The sequence below is a fragment of the Rattus rattus genome, chromosome 1 (assembly GCF_011064425.1).
Source record: "Rattus rattus isolate New Zealand chromosome 1, Rrattus_CSIRO_v1, whole genome shotgun sequence".
Classification (NCBI taxonomy): Eukaryota; Metazoa; Chordata; class Mammalia; order Rodentia; family Muridae; genus Rattus; species Rattus rattus.
In genome coordinates this window covers 29,747,831-29,765,380 of record NC_046154.1, presented here as the reverse complement: position 1 = coordinate 29,765,380, position 17,550 = coordinate 29,747,831, and the positions used below count along the sequence as shown (strand labels likewise).

At 48.3% G+C, this 17,550-nt stretch overlaps 1 protein-coding gene across 1 annotated transcript in view; it reads left to right on the top strand.

Annotated features, from left to right (window-relative positions):
• The window catches only part of Csmd2 (CUB and Sushi multiple domains 2), a 569,599-nt gene that overhangs the window by 379,010 nt on the left and 173,039 nt on the right, over nucleotides 1-17,550 (top strand). The window contains exons 15-19 of the mRNA XM_032897562.1: nucleotides 2,733-2,927; nucleotides 10,644-10,782; nucleotides 11,723-11,910; nucleotides 12,532-12,720; nucleotides 12,905-13,021. Of these exons, the coding sequence (XP_032753453.1) occupies nucleotides 2,733-2,927; nucleotides 10,644-10,782; nucleotides 11,723-11,910; nucleotides 12,532-12,720; nucleotides 12,905-13,021 (828 nt within the window). The remainder of the gene's footprint in view (nucleotides 1-2,732; nucleotides 2,928-10,643; nucleotides 10,783-11,722; nucleotides 11,911-12,531; nucleotides 12,721-12,904; nucleotides 13,022-17,550) is intronic.

Sequence of the window (17,550 nt, the reverse complement as noted above, 5' to 3'; positions counted from 1 at the left end):
CAGAGACAGAGAGACAGAGAGAGACAGAGAGAGACAGAGAGACAGAGAGAGACAGAGAGAGACAGAGAGAGACAGAGAGAGAGCGCCCTGAATCTACTTTCCTTTTGTTTCTTCTTGGACCACAGCTACTAACAAACTACAACCAACCTCCCTAAATGACCAATAACCACCCATGCTGCCTAGTGGGGCTCTAGCATTTATAAACCCTCTGAAACGTTCCCAGAACTCCACACATCACACAGAGAAACTGTCTACAGCTGGCAAAACCACACCTCTACTAGAGCCCAAAGCAGCCCCATAGCCCCACGCCTGGGATTAAAATGAAAGCCTATTCTTATCGTATTTTTTAAAGAATCCAACATTCCAGAACTCTCAAAAAATGTCCCTACACTCAGGTTCTCTCAGCAGTTCTGCACCCCTAATCCCAAATCCCCCAGTGCTGCTTCCTGTTGACTACTGCCTTTCCACAGTTTGCCTTGCCTGGGCCCCATTGCCGTAATCAGAGAAGAAGCAAAGGCCTTGAGCTATGCTTCCATGACCTTTCCTGCAGGCCTATTGCAGCTGCTCATAAGTCATTTCTCACCTTCCCACAGTCCTTCCCAGGGCCAGTCTGGAAGTTGTCCCCTCAGCTTCTATCCTGAGCCCACTGTCCAGAAGTAACCTGAAGTTAAGCAGTCATGTTTTTCTTATTTCTGTGTCTCCTGAGTTCAGTGGACATGGAGATAGGCAGGACCTTGGACAGAAAGCTTCCAGAGAGCAATAATCCAATATGAGGACACAGGAAACAATAACCCTGGTGAACTTGGCCATGACTGAGAAATTCAGGCTCTATTTGAGATTCCTACACAGACAGACAGACAGACAGACAGACACACACACACACACACACACACACACACACACACACACAGAGAGGGGGGGAGCGGGGGATGCTCTTTGGTTGCTCATCCGTCTCATGCTCTCCTCCCAATGCCCGCTGCCACACTTGTCACAGACACCTTGCTCCTTGTCTCACTGACTTTAGATGCTGTGGGATAGGCCATTTGTAACCCAAGCTAAAGCCCCATCCTATCACCACCCATGCTACAGGCAACAGATTCACTGGAAACATTCAACCGTCCTGTGGTACCTTGTCACCAGCAGGTTCCTGTCCCAGTGACCTAGGGACAGAAGGAAGCAGAGGGTGTTCTTCTGAGCATGCTGGTGTGACACTGGTGGCTCTGGCCATTAGCTTCTCTGTCCTCATAGCCATCAACTGTTGGCCACGAGGCCTAGAGAGGAGCATGCGTCATTCACCTTCCCATCCCTTTGCATGCTCACTGATGTTGGAAAGAGCATCGAACCATTGACATGTAAGTATATACACATTCATGCAGAGATGTATGCATACACGGTGCGCATGTGTATGTATGTATGTATATACATACACATACATAGAATATATATACATGCATATATACATATATATACACATACATACATCTATACACACATATACATACATATACACATATATACATGACTGATAGGGTTTTGACTTCCAAGCCTCAAGCTCCAGTCAGCTCTCAATGTCAATGTCATGGTCCTAGTTCCTAATGAAGACGGGTGGGAGATGGAATCTAGGCTTATGTGGAGTTTCAGCCCTGCCTGTGTTCAGTCGTCATGTCAGAGGGAGGCCTGGAGACCAGCCTCTCCAATATGGTGCACTCCCATGCAGCCGTGGAGCCTAGCACGATCCTTAGAACAGCTGGAGCATACATGAGCCCTGGCTTCCCAGACAACATCTGGTGCAGGAAGACCAGGAATGTGCTTGTTAGAGAAGGTGGGGGAAAGGGTTTCCTTTCATGCAGGGAGGGGGTGTCCCTTGGAGGATGGGGACTCAGGCTCAGGGAATACAGGATGTCATTAAACCCTTGTCCATCATGTTCTTACCAACAGTCTTTCTATTTCTGTCTCTGAATGACCAGAGAGCTATGGAATACTCTTTATAAGTAAGGAAACTGAGGCTCAGTCACATGATATAAAAAGGTCCAGGACCACATGCTAATGAGAGGCAAGGTTCATCACCACTCAGGGTTCCGCCCCTCTTTTTCTCTCGCTCTCTCGCTCTCTCGCTCTCTCGCTCTCTCCTGGCTCACTCACCGCATTATCAGTCGCCTGGCAGAGTGAGAAGCAGCCCTGGCATGAGGCAAGGACATGGAGGCCATGGCTTCTGACGGGGCTAATTCTAGGGCACCTACTTTATGATGCATGGTGTCTATTAGCGTCACAAGACTGGGAGCCAGCTCCCCACGCAGTGTACATGATCCCTTAACCACTTAACCCTCTGAAACTTGGAAAGCACAGAATGGATGTGACACTGAAAAGACAGGTCTGACTCTTTAAGTACACACATAGCCTAAGTTTCCCCTCTGGTAAAAGAGAATAATCGTATCTCCATGATAGAATTTTGATGTGATGTAATTAGTTACCATGAGAAACACAGTTCACTGCCCAATCTGTCAGCATCCCTTAGAATGTTCAGACCGCCTGAAAATCAAGTTTAATCTGTGCCCGCTTTGTGCCCAGCGGGTTCTGTCTGCCATGACCACAGGGTCCCAGGTACTGGGACACCCAGCATCTTTGTCAGCATGCCAAGTTCCTGAGGAAGCATGGAGGTCCGACTCTGACTGTTGGTGGCCCAATTGTATACCACCTCAGTCTAACCATGGCCTGGACATCCCCTTCCTCAGCCTTCCGACATAACGAGTGTCCGGATCCTGGCGTTCCAGTTAACGGCAAGCGGTTTGGTGACAGCCTGCAGCTAGGCAGCTCCATCTCCTTCCTATGCGACGAAGGTTTCCTCGGGACGCAGGGCTCTGAGACCATCACCTGTGTTCTGAAGGAGGGCAGCGTGGTGTGGAACAGCGCCGTGCTCCGTTGTGAAGGTGAGCGCCCCTGGGCTAGGGCAGCGGCTGTCAGTCTGAGAGGCCGGGGCAAGCTACAACCACTGTGGTCCATCTCTGCATTCACCCATCTTCTCCTCCCACGACCCGGGGCATCTTCTTTCTCTCATAGTGGGATGAGAGACCTAATGGGATCGCCTTGCCAGGGAACTTGAATTGTGACCAGAAATTAAAGTGGGAAAAGACTCCTTCTGGACTATCAGCTCAGAGCTCACAATAGGACAGCCACGAGGAGCTGGGTTTCCAGTTATTGTCCCGATGAGCCCATAGAGCCCCCAAACCCCACCCCCCCACACACACAGGTCTTTCAAGGCTGGCTGCTGTCCTTCCCTCCACATTGGTCATTCCTCCTGGGCTCTCCCTGCTCTGTCAGCTGTGCCCCCTGTTAAACCCTGCCTTGATATCCTACAGTCACTCTCTAGGTGACGTAGAGCAGGCCAACTGAAAGACACATGTCTCTTAGCAAGTGCCAGGCTTGTTAGAACATCTGTCCAGCCCTGCCTTGTGTCTCAGGGCAGTTTCGAAACTTCTCAGGCCAGCGTTTGGTCCAGCTGGCGGCAGAGATTTCAAACACAGATTATGCCTCCCAGGGATAGGGATCATGTCAAATCTGTGTGCCAAGCACAGCGCCTGGCACAGAATCCGTGCTCAGTGAGACTCTCATGTCCTAAAGGTACATTAAGGCCAACGGTGCTGTTTGGACAGGCAAAGGGATGTGGCTTAGAGAACAGAAAGCTTCCTCTTCCCATCTGTGATAGACACAGGATGGAGACCGCAAAGACCTGCCTGCTTACCCAAAGCTCACCCCACGAGTGAGAGGCCTGGGGAGGATGAAGGGGAAGGGCCTTTGAGAGGGCTTTGCCTCCTACCTCACAAACAGGTGTGTGAGATAGGATGGGCCATCCAGAGGCTACTGGATGAGCTGCTTCTCTTTTGGGCCTCCAGTTTTCCAACTATAAAGCAGAAATGAAATGGGAGGATGATAAAAGTTAGCCATCTTTGGAGGGTCACAGCAAGCGTAAAACAAGCATTCCTAAGCATTTGCTGAGCTCCCATTGGTGTTCGAGCTCCCGGAAGTTAGAACACCATCCTGGCTCGCAGCCTTAAACCTGCAGAGTGTATGACACTTGATCCACAATCAATGCTGCTTGATGAATGAGTGAGTGAGCGAATGAATGAGTGGATGAATGAATGAGTGAATGAATTCGTAACCAGCCACATGCCCCCATGAGAAAGGTGTCATTGGCTGACCTCTTCTCCCCACCTTATAGCCAAACAGGTCACGCTAGGGAAGCCATCAGGCGCTTCTGTGCCTCAGCTGCCCCAGGGTAAAGCACAGATGATTCAGGAACCTTCCAGCTGGGTTGCTGTAAGCATGGCTGGCAGTCGGAGGATGCTCAGTATGGATGGCAGTTGGTATTAAATTTGAATTTGATTTTTACCGCTTCTTTATCAGGCCAATGAGATCAGGGTATGTTTGAGAACAGTAACATTACAATCTTAGAGTTGGAGAGGGAGAGTCACCCTCCTCACCTGGCTCCTTCTTTCTGTCTGTCTGTACTTGGTGAGGCCCCAGCTTCTTGGTCAGCATCTTTGTCTCTATTTTTTTTTCTGGGTATTTTTTAATTAAGTGTCCCCACCTGGTGGACAACTAAATGAAGCCTCTAATGGTCGTTTAGATGTTCCTGGGATGTATTCTGAGACCCTCTCCAGTTTGGAGCGACTGTAATAGGACAAGGTAGGAAGGGAATAGCTTCTAAATTTGGAAAGGAGGAAGGTCGTCACCTGCAGGAGTGGACAAAGCTTTCCTCAAAGGTCCAGAGAGGGGATATTTTCAACCTCGTGGACACCTAAGAAGGCTCCCTCCTCAGCTCTCTCGCTGCCACTCAAAAGCAGCCGTGGGCAGCACCTGAGTGGCTAGGCCAGATGTGGCTGTAGCTGTGTGTGTTAAAAAGTCAGAAATGTCCTAAGAAATGTTTCCAGGTACAGGAGGCTACTCCCTAGAAGTACCTTGATACCTCTCCTGGTCATCTCTGCCTTCTCTGTCCTTCAAAAAAAAAGAATCCAAATAGCCACACCCTTGTGTGACAAATGTTGGCTGGGTGTCACCCAATTGCAGCCTAGCAGCAGCCCCCAGAAGGCAGGTTTAGTTATTTTCCCGATTGGTGCACAGGAACACAGTCGCCTGCCCAGCACCCTCCCATTTTTCTCGACGGTGCCAGAATCCACTCCCAGATCCTGGGCTGTCCTTTTAGAATTATATCGCTACAGAGACTACAATATCAGACGTCTTCATGAAAGACTTCAAAGTATTCCCAACGAGAACAAAAAGCAGGGTTTCTATTTTTCACTTCCCAGTAGGAAATTAAAACAAAAGGAAGCATCTTGTCCGTCACGGAAGACAAGTCTAGGCACCGGAGAGCATAAAGAGGTGACAGCGGCGAGACACATGCATTGGTTATGACAACTAAGGCAATTAAACTCCCCATTAAAAACAAAGACTCTCAAACTGGATGCAGGAAAACATTCTGGCCCACAGAACTGTGTTGAAAAGAGAGAGAGAGAGAGAGAGAGAGAGAGAGAGAGAGAGAGAGAGAGAGAGAGAGACCAGCGAGCTCTAGTGAATACTTTCATAATTCAATTGCTAAAACAGGCTATCAGGAAAGTTTCAAATCATGTCAAAGTGTAATATATTTTTTTTAAAAAGGTAAAGCTCATTTCCCATGGGGAAGTTTTTTAAGAACTTGCTGCAGCCGCTGGAAAGATGTCTCAGGCAGTAAAGCCCTTGACATAGAAGCAGGACATGAGTTCGGATCCCCAGCCACTGTGTCAAAAGCTGATCCTTGAATGTGGGAGGAGCCTCCTGTCCAAGTGACCGAGCTTACAACCAGGATTTCATTCCTTCACACACGTTCGTCAAGCATCTTCCTTGTGCCAAGCACTGGGTTAGGCCCAGATGCTCTCCTCTGCTCAGTTCCTGAGCCTTACCCCCTAATCAGGATAGGAGCCTTCCTCCCCTCTCAGCCTTGAGTACCATTTTCTAGTCGACTATGCTTGGGTTACGTGCCCAGTTGTCTCCCAGCTGCCGCTACACTGCTCCGGGAGGGACTTCCAGCATGAGGTTGTGCATCCCTAGGAAAAGTCTGCTACATTTCTATGATTATCTCGAAAAGAAAAAAGAACGGCTGTATTAAGAGCTTCAAAGTGGCTTTCCAGTGCACACACGTGTGTGACGACAGGTCTCAGGTCATTCATCAATCTCAGGGAGTCTGTTCCTGCCCCCTGACATTTCTTAAGACCTCTCTTGCACTCTGGATTGGTGTGGACATGACAGGGTGTATGGAGGTGCATGTGCATGCATATGAGTGTGAGGGTGCAGATGTGTGTGCGTGCATGGGTGTGGGTTCATGTGTATATATGTATGTGTACACACACACACACACACACACACAGAGGAAGACAGCCTCATGTGTTTTTCAGGAGCCATATACCTTGTGTTTGGTTGTTTTTGTTTTTTTTTTAACACAGTCTCGCACACACCAGAGGTCAGATGTTATTTCTCAAGAGCTGTCCACCCATTTCACTGGACAGAACATTCCACTGGTACCTGGGCTGGGTTAGCTGGCCAGCAAAGTCCCACTAATCCACTCAGCTTTTGATGAGTGGGCTGGGGCTCAAACTCAGGTCCCCCTGATGCACAGCAGGCATTCGACTGAGCTGTCCCCTTGCCCCTTGCATTCTGAATCCTGCCAATTGCTTCCCAGGGTGGCTGGTTAACAAGGTCCCTTCTCCCTTGTATTTCTTTAAGTGGCACTGAGATCTGGATACTTAATCAGACTTGGATTCCTTTCTTTTAATTGCCAGACCATTTATTACGTGGGGTTTCGTGTCTCCATTAAAGGAGCATAATGTCCTACTGCCTCTCTTTGGGGACACTAGAGGCTGTCTGTGATCCCAGCCTGGAGACTACAAAATGTCTCATCTTCTAGAAGCTGAAGGAAGCACGTCTTATGCTAAGACATAGTTCAAAACGAGAAAATTGAAGAAATAATTACTTTCTTTTTTTTTATACTTGTACTGTTTGTATCTTGCCAAGTGAACTCCCTAACACCTTCCGAAGTTTGGATCTTTTTAAGCATCATTTGAGGCCAATGGATGCACATTTGTCCTGTGTATTTACTGTGTATTTAAGGTTCTCACTCTGACGTTCACATTGTCTCCCTGGCTAGCAGGAGCATTTTGAGAATGGCCTGGCCTCTTCTTGACATTTTCTGCCCCTGACCTAGCATCGGTTGTTTTTCTTAAGGCACCTTTTAAAGCAAATTGATGTTTAGAATCTAGAATGCTGAAGGGTGCTTATTACTATTGACTCACCCCATGTCTGTGAGCCATTCTGGTAAATGCAGCTGAGAAGCGCTTTATCGGAGAAAATGTGTGTGGGTTCATTTCATTTCAAATAACGAAGCTTTCTTCTTTTAACCTTAACTTCCTTGATATTATATTCAACTGTCTTTTCACTCTTGCTCAAAATATGCAAGTCCCACAGAACACCAACGTGACTTCCCATGTTGTGATGAATACTCGGAACTCTCAGAACAGTGAAGACAGTACCACAGACAGCAGCATGCTTCCCCAAATTGTCATCGTCATCGTCACCGCCTCCTCCTCCTCCTCCTCCTCCTCCTCCTCCTCCTCCTCCTCCTCCTTCTTCTTCTTCTTTCTCCTTCTCCTCCTCCTCTTCCTCTTCCTTCTCCTTCTCCTCCTCCTCCTCCTCCTCTTCCTCCTCTTCCTCCTCCTCCTCCTTCTTCTTCTTTCTCCTTCTCCTCCTCCTCCTCTTCCTTCTTCTCCTCCTCCTCCTCCTCTTCCTCTTCCTCTTCCTCTTCTTCTTCTCCTTCTCCTTCTCCTCCTCCTCCTCCTTCTTCTCCCTCTCCCTCTCTCTCCCTCTCTCTCTCCTCTCTCTTTTCCTCTCCCTCTCCCCTTCTTCTTCTTCCTCCTCCTCTTCCTCCTCTTTCTCCTCTTCTTCTTCTTCCTCTTCTTCTTTTTCTTCTTCACCATCATCACCATCCTGTTTTTTATATCCTCGTTTCCTCACATGGATAGGCTATCAAATCACTATCTTTTAAAATCTCTTTTGGTTCTTATACATAAATACACAATATAGTATTGTATTCAGTTTAAGATTTTAGAAATTGCACATCAAATTTAATCATTTTTAATTATGCAAAGTGATTATGTAGTTCCAGAGTTAAATCTGCCAAAAAAAAAATAATTACAAAGTGAAACACCATGTGCATTCAGGGAAAGTGAAGCTCTGTGCGCACCCCTCCTACCCACGGGGAGTACTCCACGTTCTCCAATTACCTGTTCACTGATTGTTCGTCTGAGTGGGTACTAACACTTTAATACCAATTTAATTTTTTAAAGCATCATTTTTACTTCTCAGTTGTGCATACACATGTGCAGGTCTATGTGTGGATATGTTCCCGTGAGCACAGGTACCTGTAGAGCCCAGTAGAAGGTGTTGAAGCTGGAGCTAAGAGGTAATTATAAACTGACACCCACACCCCCCACCCTCGTGGGTGCTGGGAACTGAACTCGGATCTTCTGCAGGAGCGCTACTCACTCTTAACCACTGAGCCATCTCTCTATCCCCTAATTTAACTTTAACATTGCCTCTCCTTTAGGTAAACAGAATCCAGGACATCCGTGCTCACATGCACATAGAGATGCCTGCATAGATTTAGTGTAAAAAAAAATTTAAAGTTAAATTCGCATCGAAGTGTTAGTACTTACTCAGATGAACCGTAAAGGACAATGCTGTCTGTCTTAGTGACGTCCAGAAGTTGTACTGCTAAAGAGACACTACATCTAGGACTCCCCCTCTCTACATCCTGCCAGTCAGGGACCACGCTGGGCTGTGCGAGTAACAGAATGCAGGGTCGAACCGAGAGCTCCGCTGGCCATCCCTTGTGCTGGAAAGGAGATTAGCCATCTGAAGCAGTAACGGAAGAGCAGAGGAAAACAAGAGCGTGGGGGCCCCCAAAGAAAGGAATTACATTTGAGATAGGACTGTGTGTGCCTGTCTGCAGCCAGGGGGTACAATTCTGCTTTTGGCCCGTGCCTTCCTGGATATTGAGCAGGGGGGTCAACATCCGGCCTCAACCCAGAGAGGCTGGGCCCGGGATGGATGAGAAACGAGACTCAGAACCTACTTGAGACCTCTGGGCACAGCAGCTGGCACAGCCCTCCCTGCCCCTGAGGCCCACACATGCGCTGAAGGAGATGATTCAGTGAGGTGATGGTTGGATTTTGCAAACCAGAGGTACAGGAGGGATGATACACACGTGTGATTTAATGTTTTATATAAACTCCGTCCAATTACCTCATTTCTCTAAGCCTCCACTCACAGAAGTCAGAGCAGTAATCCCCTTCTATAGAATGAAGGCAATAATCCCCTTCTATAGACTGAGGGCAATAATCCCCTTCCATAGAATGAGGGCAGTAACATACGTGTCGTGTGGCTTTGCAGTCTTCACAAGGATAATCCACGTTAAGCCCCGACACCTGGCAAGCGCTGGGTCCCCTCCAGCTCAGTTGTCTGTCTGACAGTGGTGTGCTCTGTGCTGCAGGAGGATTTGGAGACAGAGGTCTTCAGGTTAAATCTCAGCTCTGACTTCATTGGCTTAATGTCTTTTATCTGGGGTCTTAACCTCCCTGGCCCTGGTCACCTCCTTTGTAAGATGAGGGTAATAACTTTATTAGCATGCGTTCGGATGGCATAACAAAGCAAGCCAATGAGTAGGGCACCAGGAAGCATTGGCACCTCTTCATGACGTCCTTGCTGACTAGAATTGGAAGGGGAAATTTTGAAAACCACATGCTAACTTCGAACGTTTCCACACGGATGTGACAGGCATCGTTCATGTTCTCTCATCCTATTGGCCAAAGCAGTCATGTGACCTAGCATGACAATGGAACCCACCATGGGTCCTGAAGGAAGAAGTATGCAATGGCTCTGATAGCCATCACAGGCTAGGAGGCATGGTGTCTGGAAGAAGGAATCATGGGAAGGATCCTAAGCAGGAGGCAATGACCTGCTTCGTGAGACAAAGCCAGCCAGAGGGTGGGATGAAGCATCCAGCATCTTGCAGAATCACCTGCCCCAGACTTCATTCACCCATCCTCATATCCACTCTCTTACCCAGCAACCATGGAGGCAGAGCTATGTGTCGGGTGCTACACTAAATACTGGGCCTGCCTGTTGGAGAAGGCAAATAACATAGTACTCACAGTGTCGAGAGACGCAACACTGCCCTGAGCTGACCCCACGTCTAGCCACTCGCTCCCCAGTGTTGATGGGAGAAAGTAGGCCTCCGCCTCAGGCCTGACAATTGAGTTGGGAACAAAGAAAAAGGCAGCAGTGACCCAAATATTAGCCCCACTGGAATGACAAACAGACTTTGCTGAAAGAATTTTTAGTCTTTTCCTTCAGGCCTTTTATAAACCTGCAAATGAGGTAACCGGCCACATCTATAAGGGTCCCAGTCGGCAAAGCTCACAGTTTAGACTTTATGTAATTTTCCATAAAAACAAAACAAGTCCTTGTTGGCTGACACATTTTATAGAGAGGGGTTTTTGTTTATTTCTCCATTCATTTGTCTCTGTACAAATCCGCTTTTCTCCCTCTGTCCCCCCCAGCTCCCTGTGGCGGTCACCTGACTTCGCCCAGCGGGACCATCCTATCTCCAGGCTGGCCTGGCTTCTACAAGGATGCCCTGAGCTGCGCCTGGGTGATCGAAGCGCAGCCTGGATACCCCATCAAGATTACATTCGACAGGTGCTCCTGCCCGCAGCCTCCGAGGGGGAGGGGCGTGCCAAGACGATGCCTCCACGCTGACAAAATGGGGGGGGGGAGTGTAGCACCAAGGCTAAGACATCAGCAAGGTGGACAACATGGGGATGACTGCCCTGCTAGCTTTACGCTTGAGTTTGATTGATGTATTGGGAGTCTGTGGCTGGGGATGGGAAGGCAAGTAAGTGATCACCTTGGACCCCAGAGCCCTTTCCTTTACTCTCCCCTTAAAGAGAGATGGCAAGTAGACGCCATCAGACACCATCAAGTTTAGACAGAGCCCACAAATCCCCAGCGTGGGAAGCAGTGCTCCCCAACCCCCGTCCTAAACCCTGCTCAAGTGCTCCCCCCACTCCCAGGCTCTAAAGCCCCTTGGCGGGAAAGGAGCCTCCCAGATGTGAACCCAGACCTCCTCCGGATGGAGTATCAGTGGCATGAAATTCATGGTCTGCCCACTGTCCCCTGAAGAGTGGCATAGGAAACACTCTGTGCTCCTCGGGCCACTTGCCCACGTGTGACTCTGCTGCACAATCTTTATTTCTTTGGGTTTTTAAACATCTTTATTATAAATGTAAAAGCTAGTCTCAGTTCTCTAAGCCAAAGACCGGATTTGATCCTAGGGCTTTGGCGGATGAACCCCCTAGCCTAGAACATTCTGAATCCCATGAAGCCTTTGTCTCTGCATCTTAAGGTGGATGCTGGCCCGTGTTCTAGAGTGCACTTCCTAGGATGGAGGGGAGAGTTGAGTTAAGCACAGTAGAGGAAGTCCTTCCACATGATTAGTAAATGTATGCAAATTATATTAAATTATATAGTATATATTCTATCCTGTCTGCTGAAATCTGGTTGCCTGGAGCCCTGGGTGAGGCAGGGCAATGTTGTGCTTTGGGTCTCTTAAAACATCTCCATCTGCATCGTTTGGTAGGTTTAAAACCGAGGTCAACTATGACACCCTGGAAGTACGAGATGGACGGACATACTCAGCGCCTTTGATCGGCGTTTACCATGGGACCCAGGTGCCCCAGTTCCTCATCAGCACCAGTAACTCCCTCTACCTCCTCTTCTCCACTGACAAGAGTCACTCGGACATCGGCTTCCAGCTCCGCTATGAGAGTGAGTCGCAGCAGGTGGCACCAAGAGGCAGACGTCCACACTGACTGGACTGGGGGGAGATCCCCTGACCACTCCACCACGGGCCCAGCCCTAGCCACCCTAGAACATCATTCTCAGCCTTCCTCACAGGTCACGGGCACCCAGTTGCTCGTGACCTTCAGGCCAGGTCCCTTGTGCACCCCTCACAGCTTCCTCTGTCTACGGATGATTGACTGCTGTCTCACACTGCATTGTGGGATTAAGTGTTTGACTGGGCACGAACATGAAGTCAGTTGGCATCCCCTTCATTCCTGCATTCTCTCATCCTCTCCATTCGTGTCCCCTCGATTTAGAGGATTAACCTCATGTCAATACCTTAGAAGGTGTCACGGGTGTGACTTGAGAGCATCATGAGGGCGGTCATTTGCTTACTCATGCTTTGTCACTAAGCCTTGATATAGTGCCTAACCTCAGAGCGAGCATTGAGTAGACCTGGGCTGAATGTGCGAACCTGCTTGAGAACTGGGCAACTTCTGCCTCTGTAGACCAAGGCTCTGTCCTCCTCCCTTTATAAGCCACATGGGGCCCCTCCTTGATGACATCATATGCTGTCTGTTCCCAGCTGTGGCCTCTCTTTTCCAGCTATTACACTGCAGTCAGACCACTGTCTGGACCCAGGCATCCCCGTCAACGGGCAGCGTCATGGAAACGACTTCTATGTGGGTGCTCTGGTGACCTTCAGTTGTGACTCGGGCTACACGCTAAGCGATGGGGAGCCCCTGGAGTGCGAGCCAAATTTCCAGTGGAGTCGTGCCCTTCCCAGCTGTGAAGGTGAGGCACACCAGTAGGGGGCGGTAGAGAGCACATTCTTCTCCTGCCCTGACAGACCAGGAGCCTGATTCACTGACGCCCCAACACTCATCAGTGAGGTTGGTGGTTTGGGGGCGTCCATGAAGGATGGTTGGCTGAGCTCGCTGAGTCCCTCTGACTTTCTCTGCCCGTTTCACTCCTACAGCTCTCTGTGGTGGCTTCATCCAAGGCTCCAGTGGCACCATCTTGTCGCCAGGGTTCCCTGACTTCTACCCCAACAACTTGAACTGCACCTGGGTTATTGAGACGTCCCATGGCAAGGGTAAGTGACCTTGTGGCCAGGACTCCTGAGTCCCAGATCAGAGCAACTTCCATGAAGATATCAGGACATGGTGACAGCTGAACTTAGCTTAGTCTAGGTTTTTCTCACCAATAAGAAAACTTGCAGGGTCTGCAGGCCTGTCTGCATCACAGAAGCCATTCAGTAAGTACCGTTGAGGCTCTAACCTCTCAGGTCTTGCTAGTGACCAGCCATCAAACCCCATCCAGCATAATGCACCCCGTAAGGGGGCAGCACACCCTTGTCAGTATGGAGCTGGGAAGCCAGTTCACAGAGGAGTCCATACTATCATTTTTTTTTAAAAGTCTGACACAGAGATAAGAACTGAACGTGGAGGGGTTGGGGATTTAGCTCAGTGGTAGAGCGCTTACCTAGCAAACGCAAGGCCCCGGGTACGGACCCCAGATCCAAAAAAAAAAAAAAAGAAAAAAGAAAAAAAAAAAGAACTGAACGTGGGACTCTAGGCATGCTCAATTAACCCCTATGATGGAGCTAGATTTTCTACCCCTCTTTTTATGTTTTATTTTGAGATGGGGATTTTGCTAAGGTAACCAGGCTGGTCTTGAACTTGTTTCCTAATAGCAGGGATTACAGGTCTGTCCTGCCAGGTCAGGCTGTTGTCATAGTTGATAAATCGGTTGTCCCAGCACCATCTCTCCCAAGTCTCTGAGGCAGCCCCTGTCTACACAGCTTTATTCTTTCTGAGGATGACACATTCATTTACCTCCCCAGCTTCTGCCGCTCCCTCAGCTGTGAGGGAACAAGTGAAATCTTTGGAGTCCAAGTTCAAAGCAAGGGTGCTAGTTACAAGTTCGTTGGTCGTGCATGCATCTGACCAGTGTTTGTACACATGCTGGCATGGAGATCAGCAGGAGGCAGGCTGTTACAGCCTCTACCCCAGTGCTTATTCACACATCTCTAGAGGCCGTTCCTCCACTCTGCCGTTTAGCAGGAATTCTAGCACCTACGCTCACAGGTTTGGGTTTTCTACACTAGGAGTAGAAGCCAGGCATGAGAGTCTGACAATCACTGATAATTGTGATGTGTGCCTTCAATAAAAATAAAAACAACAAACAACAAACAACAAACAAACAAAACAAACTCCTCTGATCTGGAAGGATTAGCATGCAGAGGATTGGAGGATTAAGGGGTTGAAATAGAAGGCTAACCCTCAAGATACCCAAATGTCGGTATGGGCTGACAGTGAACGGTGAGTGAACATCCTTTACTCGACAGGAATACAGTACAGAAATAGATGCTTCTGTGTGCACACGCCTGTGTACACAGCCAAAAACAGACTATATGACATGACTAACGTATCATTTTAGCGCCATTGAAGAAGTCACATGAAGAGAATTTTAAAAACAGTGGGATTATGCTCCTGGAGAAGAGCCTCCGTGGGTGAAATGCTTGCTCTGCAAACCTGAGGACCTGAGTTCAATCCCCCAGCACCTGTGTGCAAAGCAGGACACAGTGTCTGCCTCACTGCTGCAATCCCAAAGCCGAGAAGGTAGAGAAAGGAGGACCTCTGGGCTATCCCTAGCCAGTCAGCCTAGCCAGTGAGTGAGCCCCAGGTTAAAGTGAGAAACCTCGTCTCCAAAAACAGCATGGACCACTATTGAGGAACAGCACCTGAAATTAATCCCTGGCCTCCACATGCACACTCACACATACACACCTACACATGCACACCCACACAGGCACACACACACAGGCACACACACACACGCACACACACACACGCACACACACACACACACACACACACAGGCACACACACACAGGCACACACACACAGGCACACACACACATGCACACCCACACAGGCACACACATACATGCACACCTACACTTGCATACTCACACATGCACATGTACATCTACATGCACACTCACACATGCACACCCACACATGCACATGTACATCTACATGCACACGCACACAGTGAGGTTAACCATTTTGAAAAGGGATGTTTAAAACCCAATCCGAAAAGCCACATGGATGAGAGCCATGGATGTCTTAGTCTCTGGAGAGATGTCCCTTTAACAGAGATAATTCATAAAGGCAGAGACTGTTGGGTTCAATTAAAATTTAAAAATTGATAAGATTTGTATTAGAAAAAAAACCTTGGTGAAAATGCAAAGTTAATAGTAAATACTCAAAAAAAAAAAATACCTGTGATGTATGTAATTGACTAAGCTGCCGACCTAATGTGTAAATAGCTTTTAAATTCTGTAAGGAAACTCGGCCCGGCCCATCAGCCTGAAAAATGAGCAGAGCTATAAACTAACACTTCATAATTGAAATACAAATTGAAAACATCAGTCCCACCAATAATTAAAGACACGCAATTCCAGCCAGTAATGAAGCACAGTTTTCCCTTTCCAAGTCACGTCAGGACGCTGTGATGCACGGTGTGGTCTAGACATGGTTAGGCCTCACTGCCTCACTCCTGACCAGTGTGGACAAGCCTGGCCTTCTCCCAGGGGTGATCCAGGAGTGGGAATCAGTGTGGTCTCTGTAGCTATCGACTTCACTTACCGCCATTTACCTGAACGCAAGTAGCAAAACTGCACGTTGTCAGGTACCTGTCAGGAATATTTTTATTACGTCAAAAATTTAGGAACTAGGGCTGAGGAGATGCCCCAGTTCATTACATGCTTGTTCAACATGCACTGAGGACCTGAGCTCACACCACCCGCATTCATGTAAAAAGTCAGGCCCAGCAACACATGGAACATCGGAGCTGTGGGACAGGCTTGCCAGCTGCTAGTCAAATCAGTAAGCGTCAGATTCGGTGGCTCCAATAATAAGACACCAGTTTTAACCTCAGCCTTTAACACATGCACGTGTGTTAAAGTACATAGTACACGCATGCACAAACTAACTAGCTAATCTGAGTGAATATGAGTGTTCCGGAAACGGAACAGACGACCCAAATTCAGTTCTCAGACCCACTTCAGGTGGCTCATGACTGCCTCCAACACCAGCTCCAGGGAATCTGACTCCATGTAATTATCTCCTTGGGCTCTGCATACATGTAGCATGGAAACATACACACACACAAATATACACGTGTAAATGCACGCACAAATAAAAAATAAAATGTGAAATAAGCAGAGAGTGCGGAGTGGAATGCCAGACAGCTAGAGAGAGAAATAATATGGGAAAGAATGGCTGCTGGCCATCAGAGCTGTGCCAATAAGTTAAACAGCCAAGTGTGGCCCCCAAAGTCTGCTGCATGTATAAAGCAGAAGCAAGGCTATTGGTATAAGACATGATCTGCAGAGGTCTGCCCCACACGTTCATAGGAACTGCCCTTTCTTCATTCTCATCTTTGATTGCCTTTCCCATGAATGAGGAATACATTTTATGTAACCACACTATTTGCATAAGGAAAAAGCCTGAAAGAAAGAGTATTTCTGTAGATGCCATGTGGACTGAAGTATCCACCTTGGCTTTCAAGGCTAACTCTGCCCAGGGCTAAGATGGCCCAGAGTTTCCTCATCAAGGGGAAGCAGGAACCTCCTGGAAGTCAAGGCAGCCCTGAGGGTCCCTAGAAAGACAATCCCTGTCTTAGAGATATTCTGTATCTGGGTCCCCATGATCAGAGAGATTCATGTTTGTACGGCGGAGCATCTGAGACTGTGTGAACGTATATGCCACTATATTTCTCTGTGCATTTACCAGAAATCATGTCAGCTCATGGCTATTTCACACATGCTTGTCTGATGATGTAGACCTGGACCTCAGTGTCCCATGATGAGGCAGACAGAAGACAGAAACACCAGGATGTCAGGCAAGTGTCCTGGAGTTCAAATGCAAGCTTGTGTTCAAGGACGATGCCCAGGAAAGATTTAGCCAGGATAGGAAGTCTGTGAATCAGTGCGAGCTTTGGGGAATGACCAGACCTCCTTAGAGCCCTTTCCTTCAGCATTGAACCCCAGGAAACCAGCCCAGGAAACCCAAGGGCTGCAGCCACCTGCTGAAACCAGCCACCCAGACCTCAGCTCGGTTTCTAGAACTTGCCATCATCAAGAGAGAGAAGACAGCCCCAAACTTGGCATTTCACGTTAACCCCCACTTCCGTGACATACTGGGAGCTCTTTGAAAGACAGATCTCTGGTTCCCCACACTTTCCTCTCCCCTGGTTATGCGGAGCACACAGGACCTAGAGATCTGTTTGGTGATGTGAATCGAAAGGAACCGAGCCCACACATGTCTCCCATGCCCTGCTCCTAGTCTATGTTGTGCTAACAGACCCCTGGGTTGCTTATTTGAATTGCTCCCAAACAAAAGGAAGCCCAGCTGGGGAAAGTTAACTTTATTCTGAATTGTTCAGCTGCCATATGGCAGGATGACTGGAGTCAAGGTCAGACCCAGGGCATGGACAGCTTTGGCCACCAGTCCTCAATTGGCCAATTAAGGGAATAAAATATTGGTGAAAAGCACAAAAGAGAGATTTATTCAATGTGGACACATTGAGAAGAGAAACAAAGAGGCTCAAACA